The sequence below is a fragment of the Anastrepha ludens genome, chromosome X (genome assembly GCF_028408465.1).
Source record: "Anastrepha ludens isolate Willacy chromosome X, idAnaLude1.1, whole genome shotgun sequence".
Lineage (NCBI taxonomy): Eukaryota > Metazoa > Arthropoda > Insecta > Diptera > Tephritidae > Anastrepha > Anastrepha ludens.
Genome location: NC_071503.1, coordinates 44,176,403 through 44,196,147, shown reverse-complemented (window position 1 = coordinate 44,196,147; position 19,745 = coordinate 44,176,403). Strand labels below are relative to the sequence as shown.

The 19,745-nt window shown below is 38.3% G+C and overlaps 1 protein-coding gene across 9 annotated transcripts in view; it reads right to left on the bottom strand.

The window, feature by feature from the left end:
- The window catches only part of LOC128870479 (protein pangolin, isoforms A/H/I/S-like), a 306,016-nt gene that overhangs the window by 41,160 nt on the left and 245,111 nt on the right, over positions 1 to 19,745 (bottom strand). The window contains exon 6 of one of the 9 annotated variants that reach the window (XM_054113161.1): positions 6,983 to 9,041. The exons of the other annotated variants lie outside the window; for them this stretch is intronic. Coding sequence (XP_053969136.1) covers positions 9,016 to 9,041 — 26 coding nt within the window. The 3' untranslated portion in view covers positions 6,983 to 9,015. Of the gene's footprint in view, positions 1 to 6,982; positions 9,042 to 19,745 lie in introns of those variants that run through there. 9 annotated transcript variants of the gene reach the window in all.

Genomic DNA, 19,745 nt, shown 5'->3' with positions numbered 1-19,745 from the left:
TTATAGTTAAAAAAAAGTTTGGGGCCAGGTTAACACTAGTTATATTGTATAAGTAGAGAAATATTCGATTTTTCGGGAGATATTCGATTCGCGACGATTTTAACGCCAAGTAATCAGACAACGGTACAGATAGTAAAACCAGTAATAGCTTTTTCAACACAAAGTTCTTCAAAACATCTACGTTGTTAATGCATAAGTAATGGTACTACATGATAATCTACTTCAGGGTCACGTCACTTTCATAAGGCAGCCAGTCTGATTAGCATGACAAAGAGCATTAGGGGAGTCCCCGATTCATACGTTATATAGCTTATTGTTATATACAAAAATTTCGAAACACACGTGAAAAAGACGCAGTAGAGTTTCGATTTGGGAGAAGCTCTTAGAAACAACCAAAGTAAATAAGACACAATAACACACGTTGTCACCCCTTATTCTACTAGATCTTAATATCACATAAGGTAGAAAAATAAACGAAATGTACACGACTTAGTTGTTATTACCACACTCTTTTATTTACTAGCTAACCCCAGTTCAATTGAGCTATCCCATTTGGAAATATATATTTCCAAGTAAGTAATTTATCGATGGTTTTCGAGAAAAGTGACATATGTAGTTCAAAAATACAAAATACTGAGTTGGGTCAGTTTTCTAGATAAGTGACGCGCCAATTCGATCACGTGACAAAACGACACTAACGCCATCTCTCAGAATTGCTTCAAGATTCGCTTATGACGCTTTTCCAGATAAAAATATATAAACTCTGTAGTTAATTTTTGCTTTTAACGGCAAACTCCGAATTTTGAGTTAATTTTGAGTTGTGTCGCTTTTCTCGAAAACCATCGATATGTGCTTCTAGAGTTCAAAATATGACGCTTTTTTCGCTAAAGCGTTTTACAACAATTATGGTGAGCAGAGATATATGTACATAAATGAATTTTCCACATTTCCTTACCTGCAAGTCTTCCAGTCACCCAAATATTTTACCACGCCATTCGTATTATAAAATAGTAATTTTAAGTATTAATAAAATTAAAGTTAATATAGGTATACTTATACATACATAGATTATATTACAAAACATCGTTACCGAATCAATTCACAAATTTCAACTTCGTTTTATATTATAGCCGTCGACTTTAAAACTGTGCACCAGTTATTTTTGTCGGAAAAACTACGCTTTTTAGAAAAACAAATTGAGTGCTTCATTTCATTTCGAAGTGCGAAATTGCCAGAACTTTGCTTATTTTTGCGAGCATAAATTACAATCCAAAAAGTTTTATTCTTTGCTTTAATTAGACGTACAGTAATTCGACACTCATAATATGATTACCTACGTGAAGTGAAGCTGAAACTCTTAGGACTTAGAGATCACATGTTCTTAAGACCTACGATGAGAGACTTAGGCAGAGACGAAAGAAGGAATACTCCATAAATTCCCAATTTCATTGAGATCGGGCGATTGCGCTGGCGATTCAGCCATATGGGGGCAATTCAAGATAATCCAAGATTTAATAATATTCGATTTCCCCAGCGTATTAGTAATACCCACACGACCTCCACTTGGCCCCTCGTGGGATTCATCTAACACTTCTGTATTTCTGGATTTAGGAACTATATATAGATTACGGGAAAGATTTCCATCTCCGCATTCCCATAAGTGGAGGCTGCTCCATTGCACCCAATATGCCTTAGCCTAACGATCTTCTATCACCATTTTAGCTTTACATGGTCTCTCTCCAGCGTCTTTCGCTTCAATGATCTCTTCCAGGGCGGTTTACAACTGCATTAATCTGATGTCAACTATTTCCTCGGATATCTCGACTTTGGAACAATCCTTAGACCCTATAGCCAACTCCGCCGAGATAGTGCATCAGTATTTCCATGTTGTTTCCCTTTTCTTAATTTTGTTCCTCGATCCACCGTGAAATTGTCCTTCAAGATGCTTAAAATGCATGGTCTGTTCTTAACCGGAATCGTTACCCATACAGGCATTTGAGTCCCGTCTGGTACGCAGTAATTAATGTTCCGGTTTTCGAGGACTCGTACTTTTTTTGCCCATTGATGATCTGTGAGAGTACTCCACCCATTCCGTATGCGATAGTGTCTGTATCCACAACGAAATTTTCTCCCGCGACTGGATATGCTAACATAGGCGCAGTACAAAGAAGCTCTTTCACTTGCTGAAACCCTTCTTGTTCTTTTTTGTGCCTCACAAAATGGCAATTCTACTAAGCGGGATTGTGAAGACTTCAGGCAACCTTTGTGAATCCTGGAATAAGACGACGGTAATACGTACACAGTCCTAGCAAACTTTTCGTTTTGTGGTCGGGGCCAATCTTTAATTGCGTTTATTTCGTCTGTCTTGATACCTTCGGCTGTCACCTTATGTCTCAGAGACGTGACTTATGGTTTAAACTTTTGCGGATTCAATCGTAGACCCGCAGGGGCAGGCAGTGGAGTACTCTCAGCACATGCTCCTTCAAGCGCTCAAAGGTTGCTGGTGACCCATCTCCTATGCTGAAGGCTAAATTTCCACCTGCCAGTAACAACTTTTTAAATGAACCTTGGATAAAGTGTCAACAGTGTCATCTCTTCGCTGTAATAGGTAGCTGTCTTTTTTCGGGACTTCATTCAGCTTTCTATACTCTTAACTAAACCGGCTGCCTCCATTTTTCTTTTTAACCACGACAACCGGTGAGCTCCAAGGGCTTACACCACATGGAGCATTCAGTTGTGGCAACCAGTTCCCGTGCAAAAATAGTGCAAAAAAACACTGTCTCAGAAAACGCCCCTTTCGGGGTTAAGCATGGTGCTTATTTCGTGTCCGGATCTCGTATACCTGTTATGAATGGCACTTCATCTTTTCCACTACATATGCTGTTTCCTTTTCATACGCCAAATGCGATAAACGCCCATATCTGTCGCATATTGCTACAAGGTCTCATTTGTCTTCTAGCAGTAATTCGTCATTTCCATCTGGAACATTTTCTGCCTGGATGACTGTGGTAATGTCTCGGGTCGGGTTTGGTATAAAACAAGATGGGCAGTTTTAGGCAAAATATCATGACTTATTTAATGAAACTTGGTGCAGATGTTAGGGAGTGGTTTAGGAACCACCTTTATAACTCACAATTATAATATATTTGCCTTCAAAGTCTCTCGGGAACTTCACTATAGTTTGGCACATTATAATATATATTTTTCTACACTTCACTTAAATTCACTAAATATACACTCACACGTGTGTTTCTACTTATTTCTATATTTGTATTCGAAATATTTCACTTTCCAAATTTGAACGCAAATAACAATTCATCGGAATTGACAACAGTATAGTTTTGCCGGATGCCTGCAAATGAAAATAAAAATATGAACAATAATGAAGTATTTCAGTTGAGTTGGTGTTATTGCGCCCTCTTATTACACACACGCATATGACGTTTTAATTTTGGCTTCAATGGTTTTAGCGTGGAAAGGAGTTCCTTGCCAAAATACTATGGATGGCGTAAGCGAAGTTGGACTGATGAGGATTATTTTTTTGAAGCGCGACCGAAGGCGTTCTACGCAAAAATACTGCGGATGGCGTAGGCGGAGTTGGCTGGAGGCCGCCCACGCGGAAAGGATTTTTATGCAAAACTACTGTGGACGGTGTAGCCGGAGTTGGACTGATGAGGCTCCTATAAAATTCAAAGGAACCTGCGTACATATACTCTTACTTAAATTATTTTCCAATATTATTTTTCCTTTGTTATATAGATCACATTTACTCGTTTAAGCTTGTGATTAGTTGTCAACTAATCCAACTGCCTTTGATAATAAGTCCATGGGGAGCTGTGTTCCACCCACGGGACTCAAATAAAGTTATATATGAGAGGCAATAACACTTTGGGCACCTTTAACTGGAGTAAAGGGAAATGCAGGCACAAATCAGGAGGTTCCAGAGCTAACTTGGTTAGAACACACCAAGATATCGCTGCTACACATTTTGCATTTGATGTGTACCTACGGCCATCGATGGTCGCAGGAAACTGAAAGATTTGAGACTATTTGGAGGAACCTTATCATATTATCATCTTAACTCGTTTCCACGACAGTCGGTTCTACGTTGCCGAAACGACCCGGATTTATATCCGGCCAAGGACTGTCACTCCAACAGCATTCCCCGTATGTAAGTATGGGGGTTGTTTATGCTGCTACAACAGCAACAACAATCATCTTCAGCAATTTCTGATTGGTATAATTACTGGCGTGAAGTGGTAACTTTACATCAAATTGACAGGCAGGAGTCGGTGGGTAGGATTGGGGGTCCAGGAAAAATAGTTCAAAAGAGAAAATATAATAAATGTAATACCTTATAATCAGATGTTTAAATTTAGGAACAAGAGTAGAAGGGCAGTGGAACCTTCGTACGGTAACACGGATCTCCGCTTAGAAGTGTGTCCAGAAAACATTCGTTCCACGGATGTGCTCATACCTTTAATTAGAAAGCACGTCAAAGAGTGTTCTACAATTCACACAGACTCATGGAGAGCGTATGATTGCTTGGCCAATTATGGGTATGAGCACAAGAAGGAAAACCACAGGAACCCCGACAACCCTTTTGTGGCCGATAACGGTACTCATGCTCAAAGAATCAAGTCCCTATGTCCCGAAGTTGAATCTTAAGTTCACTCAACTTTGCCATTTTATTTTTACGATCTTGTTTTATGAGATTTTAATGAACAGTCTCACTTCACACCAATTTTTAGATTTTTAGCCAATTAAAACGGCTCAAAATAATTCCTCTGAGTTCGATCACTGGATTGCTAAATAAAAGTCACAAATAATGGCAACACGACTTGCTTTCAACATTTAATAGCTTTACTTTACATTTACACGTTTATATGTTCACATTTTTAATATATGCTAACGTAAATTCTAGATTGGCAACTCGTATCTTCTGGCAAATTCTGTCTTGTCATCTGGTGTCAAGGCGAATTCATGTTTTAGTTTTATGATCTTATTCGCTCGGTTTTTGTTGCCACACGGTACGCGAACGTTTGTGTTTTGCCGCAATAAATATGTATGTTCCTGATTTCTACTTAATTGTTTTGATAATTATTCAAAACATCAAAGAAGGCACATTTCATACTGCTGAAAAAAACCTTTGCTTTTAGTTCAACTTAACTAATGAACCGATTGAAATGCATAGTTCAAAATAATAAATTAATATTCTAATAACATGTAAAGCGATATCTTCTGAATTAAATAAAATATATCTAATTCCAATTAATTTACATACAGAGTTACTGGGGAAGTCGTCATATATACTTAACGACATAATTTTTTAGGTAATTTTTGATTAATTTGGTTGCACAATATGAGGACCAAAACTTCAAGGATATGTTAACTAATAAAAATTATAAAATAAAAGGTAGAAATGGCTGCTTGATAGAGTTTTGAATTTAAGATTTTTCACTAAGTCTTTCCTACTTTATATCATTAAAAAATTTATCTACCACGGACGAGTTGCTAAAGAAAAAAAGGTACATTCAAAAGTTGTAAGGCATACACACGTCTGGTGGTAAACGAGGACAAAACGAAGTACCTCCTGCCATCAAACAAACAGTCGGCGCACTCGCGTATCGGAACCCATGTTGACAGTTATGATTTTGAGGTTGCAAAAGACTTCGTTTATGGCGATAACATTCGTGTGTAGACGTTTTTTCTACTTCCTCGTTTTTAAGTTTTCTCACTCTACAATGGATATTCAATTAGCCAATTTTTATAATTTAATGTGCTCGAGATAGTCAAAGAATCACTATTGAAACTTATCAAAATTCCTTATACTAATTACATGTAAGAAATGCCTTGTGTGGGCGGACTAAAGGTTGATCGTAACTAGGCTAAATTGCAGTGCGGCAAATGTAATGAGTTTTTTCATTTGAATTGTGTGGGTGCATTGCCAGCTGATTTAGAAATTTTGGTTAGCTCGCCGAAAATGTATTCGCTCTCCTACTCCTTCCGCTAGTGGAGATATATCTAAAAATCTAACATCAACTAAGTGCACGCACAGTGACCGACGTATCGTAGTCCCTTACCACAGCCCCTAGAGAGCACAAAATTGAGCAAAACTCATCCTGTAGACAACAACTGCGTTCTTTTATTTTATTTATTTATTTTTACATATCACATGGGTTCGTGTGTGTTTGTGTTTGGTTGTATCTACACAATGTTTCCATTGATATTTTTGCTTCCACACTTCTTCATACATCCGCGTTATCAGTTACAATTTTTCATTATTTAATAAACCAATGCCAAAAAGCACCAAATCCAAATAGGTCATTTATCTATAATTAACATTATCCAACATTATTTTTAAGTTATTTTAAGAAAAATTAAAATTTTTCCAAGTTTGTTTTGCAAATAATTTCGAAATGTACTGTTTGGCAACACTGTGTGGAATTTTCAAAAATCCTGCGATAAAATCAACGGGATTACGATACGTCGGACAGTGTGCGCGCACTTAATTAATATTCCGCCGGTACAGCAACTGCCTAAGCCGGCTCTTACTGAACGGCAAAGTGCCCATTTACACACGGAAACATTTGGAAGGGAAACATTTTGTTCAGTGGAGAAGGACGGCCGCGGAAGAGAGAAGGGAATTTCTCTCCTGTACTGGCGACACGCTTTGCTCTTCTTATGCGTATTTCCAATCTTAAAGCAATTTTTGACAGTTGCTTCATTCGTTTTCTTCTTTTGTGGGAGAAAGTTCTGAGTTCTATGTTGGTATTCAATCAAACGGAAGAAATCAGCGATGACAAACATCAGACGGTGTTTGGGAAATGCAGGATTATTTTTGCTAGTAAAGTAGGTATAATTTAAAAATGCTGAATTCTGATTTTTTCCCAAATTTCTAGAAATTAATTTTAAGTTAATTATTTAAACATACATACATATATGAAGCATATTTAGTTAAATTTTTATTTAAGGAGAAAAATTGGAAATTGTACCACTTATAAACATTTTCTTGCGACATGGTCGAATCACCAAATGCCTTCTGCAACATGCTAAACGTTTCCGCAGCCGAAATTTCATTCCGCAAACAAAATTTGATGGCACTTCTCTGCTCAATCAAATCAGACATTGTAAAAATCGAAAAATGCACTCTTGGTCGTTTGGTAAACACAAGCGTAAATATATTACTGATAATGACATTCACATGAAAGTTGACCCAGATGTTATTAACAGTGCTGCCAACTCATGAAAAAAATAACTAGAGCGAAATTTTAATCCCGCGAAGTTTGACAAATAAAATCACCTTACTTTTTGCCCACAGTAGTATATATGTAAATAAAAGAAATAGCAAATTATTTATTATTTAACCAGTTTGCATTCCTGATTGAAATATTTAAGAAACTGTTGTGGAACGCTCTCTGCTTTACATGTAAGCGGGTTCTAGAATATATCCGAACCAGACGATGCTAAAGTATTAAATGCCGAAAACAAATTTGCCCGTGTGACCGCGAATGAAACATTAAACGAGAATTTGCTGTGTCTCCCATCCAGATGTCTCCGTGTGTAAATCCGGTGAAAGTGATAAAGTAACTGAAATCATTTCACGAATTTCCCCACAAACGGTTCTTGATGAAATTGTTTCTCTTAAAGCAGAATATGCCCGTGTAATGGTTGTGATTAGTGCTCTTCGATTTGATAAACAGCTTTTGATTGAAAAAACAGAAGAACTGCACTCAAAATTAAGAGCAGTGCATAAAAATAGTATTGAAGATGTCACCTCTACTCTTGCCTTACTTACAACCGAGGTTAACGAACTCCGTGGTTGTATGCATGTAAGTGCCCATTTACACGATGTCTCCTCTGGAAGGGAAACATTTTGTTCGAGGGTGAAGGACGGCCGCGTAAGAGGGAAGGGAATTTGTCTCCTGTACTGGCGACACGCTTTGCTCTTCTTATTCGTATTTCCAATCTTAAAGCAATTTTTGACAGTTGCTTCATTTGTTTTCTTACTTTGTGGGAGAAGGTTCTGAGTTATGTGTTGGTTTTCAAGCAAACGGAAGATAACAAAGATGACAAACATCCGAACACTGCTTGGGAAATGCACGATTATTTTTGCTAGTAAAGTAGGTATAATTTAAAATATATTATGGGGCATGTTTATGTTGATTTCTAATTTTTCCCTGCATTTCTAGATACTCAGTTTAATTTTAAGTTAATTATTTACATATGATTTTAATTTAATTTTTTTTATTCAAGTATAAGAATTTATAAATATATTTCAATAAAAAAAACAACAAATTATTTATTATTTAACCAGTTTGCATTTTTCATTCATATATTTAAGAAACTGTTGTCGAACGCTCTCTGCTTTACATGTAAGCGCGTGCTAGAATACATCCGAACCAGACGATGCTAAAGTATTAAATGTCAAAATGTCGCCGAAAACAATTTTGCCCGTGTGTCCGCGAATGAGACATGAAAAGAGAATTTCCAGTGTCTCCATTCCAGATGTCTCCGTGTGTAAATGGGGTGTAAGTGGTTGCCGTGATAATAAAAAGAAAAGAGCAAAAAATAAAACTACATATCAAACTGTCTCGCCCTCTCCCGCAACTACAATTATCAACAGCTCTCACTCAGTTATTACTGGGCAAAGAAATATTTCTGCTGCTTCTCTAGTACAACCAACTGAGCAATATAATAGCTCTGCTGCTGTCGTGCATGCTCATACGGTCGCTCCTGCTGCTTCCAATGCTGCTGTTATTATGCCTTCATCTTACATTCTCCCATTGCTCCTGTATCTGCCGTGACCTCTGATGCTGCTGCTGTAATTTCCAGCAAACCCAGTAAGAAATCGAAAACGCAAAATATTGTTGGTCGTAATACAAGTGAGCAGTTAGATGTTGTGCATAGGGTTAAATGGCTACATTTATCATAGTTTAAGCCTTCATTAACTGCAGATAACATCATCGCATATGTTTCGAAGCATATGTGTATAGAATCAAAAATGATATCCTCTTATAGGCCCGTTAAGGAGGATGTACCTGTTGAGTAATTGAAGAGAATTAATTTAAAGCTAGGAATTAGTTCAAAATTACTGCTAAATTGCCAACTGATGTAAAAGTACGACCATTCAAGTTTTTTCAACCAATATAGAAGTAACCACTTAAGTTGCACCAGAGGAGATTCGCGTGATGTTAACCAAGCACATTCGAAGAAATATGCGTTATATTACCAGAAAATGAGCGGAATGCGCAGTGAATCTGTACATTTCTATCGCTGTGCCTCGTTATAGACGGAGAGCTCATGACCAACCCAACATATTTTATACTTCTTGAAATTTTGTGTGAGATTAGTTGGCTGCTCAATAGCGGTCTTAATTATGCGTTTTTATTTTTTAAATTGTTAATAAAAAACATTTACTCAACATATTTTATACCACTTGAAATTTTAACAGAATTTCATTTACGGTCTGTATAAAATGAAACGATGGTTGCCAGCCCATTCTCATGGTCCCAAAGTACTGCCAGCCCATGTTGAAAGTGCGTTGATGGAAGCACATGTCAACAAATTTAAACCGGCTGTTTTTTTTACACGACATTGGCAATACAATAAATTGATGAAATGTGTAGAGCCAGCCCATTCTGATGGTCCCATCACATGGAAAATTTGGAATATTTCATTCCTATGAGTCCGAGCGAGACCGACTTACGTGAATGTGGGGACGCGAGAGAGAGCGTATATTGTTCATATTCTGTCTCTCCGTACAGTCTTGCAAAAATGGGAAGGATGAAAGGTTTGTTCATCAAAAAATTTGAGAATGGGATTTTTTTTTCTTTTTCTTAAAAAAGTTTTTAATTCTAATTTATTATTCCTTTATATATTTATTTAATTTATTAAATGAATGGAAAAAAAAGCAAAATTAAATTTTTAATTTTCTACGTCAGAAATGGATTCCGAGTCTGAACGGAAATTGTCATTTTCTATTTCTTCAGCTTCAGCATCACAGATTTCTTCTATGAGCGCCTGGAACGTTCCTTTGAGCGCTGCCCCCGCCACGACATAAAAATCGTGCTTGGCGACTTTAACGCCAGGGTGGGCAAGGAGGGAATTTTTGGTCCCACAGTCGGAAAATTCAGCCTGCACAACGAAACATCCGGTAACGGACAGAGGCTGATCGACTTTGCCAGGCTCGAAGCATGGTAGTCTGCAGCACCAGATTTCAGTATAAGAAAATACACCAAGCAACGTGGCTGTCTCCTGATCGAAAAACGCGAAACCAGATCGATCGTCTTGTGATAGATGGAAGACACGCTTCTAGTGTTTTAGATGTACGTACAATCCGAGGACCCAATATCGACTCGGATCATTACATCAAACAACGTACATCTAACTATGCAAAGAATGTTCAACATCGAAAAGCTGCAATCACAATCCGGCGAGCCCGCAAAAACAGTTGGTACGACGAGGAATATCATGCTGCCGCCGAAAGAAACGATGCCACCTATAGATCTACGCTGCGAAGAGAGACGTATTATCCAAAAGAAGAAACGAGAGGCCGAAATACGTGAGTGTGGGGAGCTTGAGATGCTGGCCAATAGGAACAATGCCCGAAAATTCTACCAGAAAGTTCGGCGGCTTACAGAAGGTCTTAAGACCGGGGCGTTTTCCTCTAAGAACAAAGACAGCGAACTGGTGGCTGACATCCAGAGCAATCTTAATTTTTGGAGGGAACACTTCTCGAACCTGTAAAACAGTGACAGCTGCGCATGTCATAGAGAATATGAAGATCCCGATACCCCATTCGTTGACGACGGAATTGTCGTTTCGCTACCCGACCATGACGAGGTGAGAATAGCGATAACGCAGCTAAAAACAACAAAGCCACGGCCGCCAACGGACTGCCGGCAGAACTATTCAAACATGGCGGCGAGCAGCTGGTAAGGTGTACGCATTAGCTCGCGCAAAACAGGAGCCATGTGGGGTCGCTACCGAGAACTAAGAGAGGAGGAAAGGCGTATTATCTAAAAGAAGAAACGAGAGGCCGAAATACGTGAGCGATATGCTGGTCAACAGGAACAACGCCCGAAAATTCTACCAGAAAGTTCGACGGCTTACAGAAGGTGTTAAGACCGCGGCGTGAAAATAGCGGTAACATGGCTGAAGAGCAACAAAGCCGCGGGCACCGACGGACTGCCGGCTGAACTATTCAAACATGGCGGCGAGCAGCTGGTAAGGTGCACGCATTAGCTTCTATGCAAAATATGGTCGGATAAAAGCATGCCTGCCGATTGGAATTTAAGTGTGCTCTGCCCAATCCATAAGAAGGGTGATCCAGGAATCTGCGCCAATTACTAAGGGATTAGTCTTCTACATATCGCCTATAAGGTCCTAGCGAGCGTATTGTGCGAAAGGCTGAAGCTCGCCGTCAACCAACTGAATGGACTTTATCAGTATGGCTTTTGAGCCTGAAAGTCTACCATCGACCAAATATTAATAACATGCCAAATCTTGGAAAAGGCCCATGAAAGGAGAATCGACACACATCATCTTTTCGTCGATTTGAAAGCTGCATTCGACAGTACAAAGAGGAGTTTCCTGTATGCCCCAATGCCTGAATTTGGTATACCCACAAAACTAATACGGCTATGCAAATGACCTCATTCAACACCAGCAGCGCCGTCAGAATTGGGAAGGACCTCTCAGAGCCGTTTGGTACCAAACGAGGTTTCAGACAGGGTGAATCGCTGTCGTGTGACTTCTTTAACCTGATGTTGGAGAGGATCTTACGAGCCGCAGAACTTAATCGCTCAGGCACAATATTTTATAAGAGCGTACAATTGTTGGCGTATGCTGATGATATTGACGTCATCGGCTTTAACAATCGCGCTTGGAACAACCAAACTGGATAAAGAGGCAAAGCGAATGGGTGTGGTGGTGAACGAGGACAAAACGAAGTACCTCCTGTCATCACTGCCGCGCTTTGTTAAACTCGGCCAAAATCACGTAAACGGTTATCGCGCCAATTAAGAAGAAGAAGCACATTTGCTGACCCGGAGCCGGGACTCTTTTAAGCGCTCAGGAGTTTTATCGGGTACGAGCTTCCCAAATATGACAGACTCATCGGCATTATATATCTACTCTTTAGTGAAACGTAAATCAAAATTGTTTTATTAAATATATCCAAAAACGGGTTTATGGAGTTATCCTTTCTTGACAATTTTTCTTCGCAAATTTTTAGCTATCGTATTCCACATCTCTTTTTAAAGTTTGCAACCCAATCATTGCTACCTTGGAAGCCCCCAGGATTTTCATGAATTTTAGCTTTCTCTTTTAGCATATCACTTGTAATTTGTTAGTTTTTTGCGCTTTGCTTCGCAAATCAACTGAACAACGCTTTCTCCATTTATGGAAACTCAGAGGTCTTAAGAATTTTCCTTTTGCCTGGACCAGATTCAGATCGCGTAAAGTGTATTTATCGACTGGTCATTTTGTTTAATACGAGTTAGTACGGCTCTTCTTCTCCTTGATTGGAGGGATAACCGCTAACGGCATTTTGACCGAGCTTAACAAAGCACGCCAGTAATTGCTTTCTCGTGCTAACCGGCGCGAGTTGGACACACCAAGTGAAGTCAAGTCCTTCTCCACCTGAATGCAAAGGGGGCCTTCCTCCTCCTCTGCTACCACCAGCTGGTACCGGTTCGAATGCTTTCAGAGCCGCAACGTTTGTATTCATTCAGACAACATGACCCAGCCAACGAAGCCAAATCTCGCGAATAAGATTCTAGCCGGCGCACAGAGCGGCCGATTCCCGAAAAGCTGGCCAAAACTCAAAAAATTAAGTAATTGATTCAAAATTTCTTACTCGGGGGTTGTCGGGGTCGCTGATGACGAATTTGATCTTAAAATTTTGAAAATCCACCCCCTTCCACCCCTATTGGCCACCCCCTCACGTGAAATAGCGTATATTCTAGAACATAATCAAGATGCATGTTAATTTATATGTTTTCGGGGTCGCTGATTACGAATTTGATCTTAAAATTTTGAAAATTCATCCCCTTCCACCCCTATAGGCCACCCCCTCACGTGAAACAGCGTATATTCTAGAACATAATCAAGATGCATGTTAATTTATGTTTTCAGGGTCGCTGATTACGAATTTGATCTTAAAATTTTGAAAATCCACCCCCTTCCACCCCTATTGGCCACCCCCTCACGTGAAATAGCGTATATTCAAGAACATAATCAAGATGCACTTGTGCACAAAAAATAGCATAAAAGCCAAGGTAGCAAGTGGTAGCAGCTGAATCTTATTTTATTCAGCAACCATTACTTTTTTGAGTAACCTTTAATAGGTTTCAAAGCAGCATATGACGGCGTTGTATTACTATACAGTTTGAAAACTCAAATTTTATAAAAAAAATTGCAAAAAATGTATCTACGTATTGCTGCAGCTAAAAATTTTGTGTCGAGATATTGATATGTACTAAAGATTTCTCGTATTTTACTAACCTTCCGAAGATGATTCGATTTGGTTTTGTTCAGTTTACTCCATTACAAAATCTTTCAAATGTGTACAACTTTCACTATTCATCGACAGTAATACGATGCTCAAACGAAGGCCACGTTGCGACTGAAAATACAGAGGATACTTAGGGTACAGGACGTTGCTATGAACGGTTTTCACTACTCAAGGCATTACTGTAGCCAACCCAAAGACAAAAAAACTCTATCTAGAAACTTTTTTTTCGACTTTTGGACAGCTTTTTGGGAATCGGCCGCACTGTGGAACTTATCAGTGTGTCCTTAGACGCGGAAAGTCCACCACGCGGCACATCGACCAGAAATTCACAATACGCCGACAGACTTGGGAAGGAGCTCTCCGAGCTGCTTGATGCCGGCTGACTCGCTGTCGTGTGACTTCTTTAACCTGCTGCTGGAAAAGAGTTCTCCCTTTTCCAAACTGGATAAACAAGTATAGCCAATGGGTCTGGCGCTGAACGAGGACAAAACGAAGTATCTCCTGTCATCAAACAAGCAGACGGCGCATTCGAGTATTGGCACCCACGTCTCTGTTGACAGGTACGATTTTGTGGGTGTAAAAACTTCGTTTGGTTAGGAATAGGCATTAACACCGATAACAGTGACAGCCCTGAAATCCAATGGAGAATCTATCTTACCAACAAGTGCTACTTTGGACTTTGTAGGCAATTAAGTAGTAAAGTCCTCTCTCGATAAGCAAAACTAACACTCTATAAGGTTGTCATCATGGCAGTCCTATCGTATGGCATAGAAGCTTGGACGATGACAACACCGGATGGGGCGTCCCTTGGAGTGTTTGAGAGAAAAATTCCAAGGAAGAATTTTGGACCTTTGCACTTTGGCGACGGCGAGTATCGCAGGCAATGAAAAAATTAGCTGCATGGGCTACACGACGACATAGACAGCGCAGCGAATAAAGGTCCAGTGGCTTCGTTGACTGGGTCATGTCGTCCGAATGGAAACAAACGCTCCGGTATTCGATGCTGATGGTAACATAGGGAGAGGAAGGCCTCCTCTGCGTTGGAAAAATCTGGTAGAGAAGGACTTGGCTTCACTTGGTGTTGGTTGGTGACGAATAAGCAACGGTTAGCACGAGAAGGAAATGGCGAAAAGTGCGCGAATGTAAAGTCGGACGAAATCGCGTAAACGGTTATCGCGCCAATCAAGAAGAAGCAATGGAATGCAACAAAGATTAACTCACGCTTTTCTATCGAAGTACGGTTAAAGAAAACAAGGGTACTTATGTCAAACCCACTCTACAAACTCTCGCATACTTAAAATATAATTTCGTTTGTTGAAACTTACGTCGGGAATAGCGATACTTTTAACTGTATCATTTAAGCTGAGGTGTGAATCATCTGCAGGTTTTTTTGCATTACAATAACATGAGTGGACCCTTTTTGTATTTTATGTCTCGCATACTTAAAATATAATTTCGTTTGTTGAAACTTACGTCGGGAATAGCGATACCTTCAACTGTATCATTTAAGCTGAGGTGTGAATCATCTGCAGGGTTTTTTTTTGCATTACAATGACATGAGTGGACCCTTTTTGTATTTTATGTTGAGAAATTAAATAAAACAAAATAAAAAAATGTCGCATAATCTGTTTTTCCATTTTCGCAAAATATTGTGAAATATAGAACACTTTACAAAACAATAATGTTATCAAGTGTTTAGGTTAAATGCTTCATTTAATGAAAAATAAAACTTATTAATTCGAAATTAAATAAATTTTTTAAAATAAAAAAGATATTACAAAAATAATAAAAATTTCTCTTTAGCCAATTTTGCACGTGTTCAAATTAGTCAGTAACGTTTTATTCTTAATACCGTCATCCTTGCCGTTGTTTTTCTGTTGTTAAAATGTACTGTTTCTTGACTCGCGATAAACAAAAACAAATCTAAAAAATTTAGTTGAGTTTAATAGCTTTGTCGTTAAACTTGCTGTTTTGTTCAAATGAAAAGGTTGAAGATAAAATTGTTTCATTCACTGGAAGTCGTCGCTCATCCAAGCAAAAGCACAACGCTTGGAAATTTTTCATTAAACTGTACTTAATGTTCTTTAACGACGGAATATGAAGGCTCCAAGGGTTGTAAAAAGGCGCCTTAATCTACTTTCGGACAGACGTGCGCGAGTAATGGAACGATTATTAACACAACAAGTAGCTAAAACACCAACAGAAACCGCACAAAAGATTGAAAAGCCCATCAGTGGGTAGACAGCTTGCAGAGTGTGAAAAAAATCGCGTTAGAAGCCGCAAGCATGCCAAAAAAGCCAACATTAAATGACAAAAGCATGAAAGCTATGTTGAGATTCTGCAATAAGTACACTGGAGAGCTGACGCCTTGAAAAGAGTGATATGATCTGATAAGACCCGTATTAACTAGTATTACTAGAACCGACCGTGCTGATATATTGGTCCGTTGGTACGAATATTCGGGAATGTGAAAAAAGAGACTATTTGAATATCTTCCATACCAATTTGCTGTATTTCGGTGAGCTAAGCCCATATCAAACAGAAAAGGTTATATTTCAGCAAGACGGGAACCTGAAACATACCCCAAAACATACCGAAATTTAATATTTTGTCTTTGTGTGATAATTATTGAAGCATTCACCAAGATGTAATGGAACTTGGCAAGTCATACACATAAAATGTGTATGTTACTTTTCTAATTTTATTCGCATATCAAACACGACTATTCCTCCGGCTAATCTTTCAGCTGGATCACAACGAACGACACGAGACGTAGTAGGATCACTATCACTTGTAGTCCACGTACTTGCTAATTTCAGTAAAAAGTCATGATAATTTAATTTCCGACTGGGATCACTATTCAAATATTCATATACTCGAAACGAGTTAAACAGGGCTCAATTTATTAAACAGAGAGAAACTTTTTTGTGTCCTTTTTTTATTTTCTATAAAAGGGGTAATAGCTTAAATACTGATCCGCCCCGTCTACTCCTTTCATAAACTGATTGTCGGCAAGAATGCATTTTGGCTTCAATATAGCATTACTCTTTTTATCCTTTTTTCCAGTCTCGGATATATTTGCATTATGAATTTTTGATATCATTCTAATGTTCTTCCTTTCCCCCTGTCGAGCAAATTTAGTTTCCATTATTTTCGAATTATCTTTTTTTAAAAATTCAGGTAAGTCTGGATGTATCCTAATGATTCCGCATAGCCTGATTTTATCTAAAAGTAATTTTCTTGCCAAATCTACACTATTGTATAAATTGTCCATATACTCGTATATGTGATCCCACTTGTTTAAATAATTTTTTAACAAATCCATTACAGTTCTTTCTATTTTTTGACCCGTACCGAAATATAATTTGAAGCTTAACATGTATCCAGTAATAGAATCACATGCCATTCTGACAAGTAAACTGCGAAGTATTGCAATAATAAATTTATTTTAAAAATTTGAAATTAGAAAACGGCAATTAAATAATAATTACCTGAAACGGAAAAAGGAGCTATGAAATATAGCAAAATCAATATGTATTATGTATGGTATCAGTTTCGTCCAGATGTTGCCGCAAAAAGAGTGTGGTAATTTTCAATAACTGTCGGCGATATTATCAGACACATGTTGTGCCGCTAACAGTTGTTCCAGCTATCATACACATGTGGCTATTACAGTATTAAAGTTAAAGATCCGTGGACAAAATATTAATATTAAGTTTTATGTCATAAAAGTTATCGCCGAGCAAAATTCGCTAAATAGAATTTTTTGTTAGTTTTGTAATATCATTTTTATTTTTAAATATTTTGTAAACTTGAATTAATACCTTTTATTTCTTATTAAATGAAGCATTTACCCATAAAATTTGATAGCAGCTTTCAAAATGCTTACAAAATGATATTACAAAAGTAACAAAAAATTCTATTTAGCGAATTTTGCTCGGCGATAACTTTTATGACATAAAACTGACTATAGCAATCAACAATGCATGAATGCGGCAAACATTTAGCCAGTTCCACTCCCCACTGTATATTCTTATGTATGTGAATACGTGTACATCACATGACGGTATATCTACATACAGCATGCCTTATAGGAGCGTGACCGCCATAACTTAGAAACTACATTCTGTCAAAAAAATATCGAGAATTGTTCATTTAAAAAGCGCGCGTTACACATATATAATATTTAAATATGTATAAATGTATCACGAATAAATTCGCAACATTTTACACCATCAATTTTCTGCTCGACTCGTTCCAACAGAGTTGAATTTCTTTCAAAAAATTCATCGGAAGAAGGTGGCTGAAGACATGCTTGAGCAAGTGAATTCGGACCCAACGTTCATCCAGCGCATCATAACAGGTGACGGGACGTGGGTGTATGAGTTTGACATACAAACCAGTGAACGTGGGGGCTGAATGGCGCTATCCACATGAGCTGATACCCAAAAAACCACGTCAAAGTCGGTCAAAAGTGTAAATCATGCTACTCGGTTTCTTGGATTATCATGGTCTTGTGCACTCGGAATTCGTTCCAAATGGTTCTACGGCAAATATAGAATATTATTTGGAAGTTATGTGGCCTTTGAGAAAGAATGTGCGTAGGAAACGGTTCAATTTGGGTAAAGCAAACTTTTGGATCTTGCACCATGATAACGCACCCTCTCACAAGGCTTTATTCTGAACACAAAAAATATCGAACAACCACCGTATTCACTGGATTTAGCTCCCTGTGACTTTATCCTTTTCACAAAACTAAAATTGCCACTCCGCGGACGCCGCTTTGAGTCGATAGAGGCCATTAAGGAGAATTCGCTGAAGGAGATGAAGAAGGTCTCTTCAAACGTGTTTAAAAGGTGCTTCGATGACTGGACGAATCGTTGGCATAAATGTGTATTGCCTCGAATGGAGCCTATTTTGAAGGCGACAAAGTAAATTTTGATGACTAAACAATTATTTTGCTATTTATTGAACAATTCCCGGTACTATTTTGACAGAATGTATTTCACCAATTCGATTCTAACAAATTACATTGCATGAGAGAGTAATATTTATTGTATGGAATATATTCAACAAAATCCATAGTGACCACCATTGGTTATAATGGCTTCACATTTTCGAGTCATACTTTCTGTTAATTTCTGCGCAAGTTGTGGGATTTGTCTTGATAACTGTTTGACCGGCCATATTTCTTTCCCTTTTTCGGAGAAGCAACTCCAAACAGGAAACGTAACTGGATGCTTACTAGTTCGTCGAAGTTGTCGATTTTCAGCGCTCCCCAGTACCGACGTATGTAACTATTCATACAAAAGGAAAATAATATTACGTTTGCCCAACTCCATTCTAAATTTGCCTTAGCCCATGCACGTCTCTTTTAATGTTCGAAAATGAGAGCAGAGGTTTTTTGAAAGTACTTCGGAATTCGAGGACTTCTGTCAGTAAACGTCCATGAATCGCGTCTTTAGAACACTATTTTTTCTTAAAACTGCTTCAGCTTCACGCAACAATAAGTTCGGCTTTGTCTGAAAGAAATCAATGATTTTCTGAACATGCTTTGGAGAGGAATTTTGACTTTGGACCCATTTATTTATGAACGTCTCCGACTTCTTCAACTATTTGCTGCAGATGCACGTGATATTTTTTTCTACTTTAAGATGTATACATAGGAATACTATCTCAAATTGTTTTTCATACGCTGGACTCACTTTGTAAAAACAACGTACGCTTTCTAAATTTTTCACAAAACTAACAAATTGCACAACGCACGGATGACTTTTAATCTAATCAAGAAAGATGTACTGGTGCTGAAAAATTTCCTTTGTCTGATTAATTCATTGAAGTAAGGCCGACATAATGTAGCCGGTTCTCAAGACAAATGAGGTATATGGGTTAGGCTTGGTCACTGCCACCCCTTGCACATTTTATTACCACCTATAAATAGCAGAGATAGTGTGCAAAGATCTCAACCTTCTCCTCGTTCTTCTGCAGCTTCGACACCCCGTCTATTTTACCTTCAAACAATGTCCAATACAAAGCAAACAAAAATATATGTGTATATGTCAGTATAATGAATATAGCTGCTATACATATCCAAAACATACTGTATTTTTTTTCTTAATTCTTCTTTCTACTTCAGCTTATGTTCTTTGCTACATGTTTAACGATCGTTTCTTTTGAGTATTGGCCACTTCCTACTTCTGTTTCGTTTCATTATTACTAAGAGCGA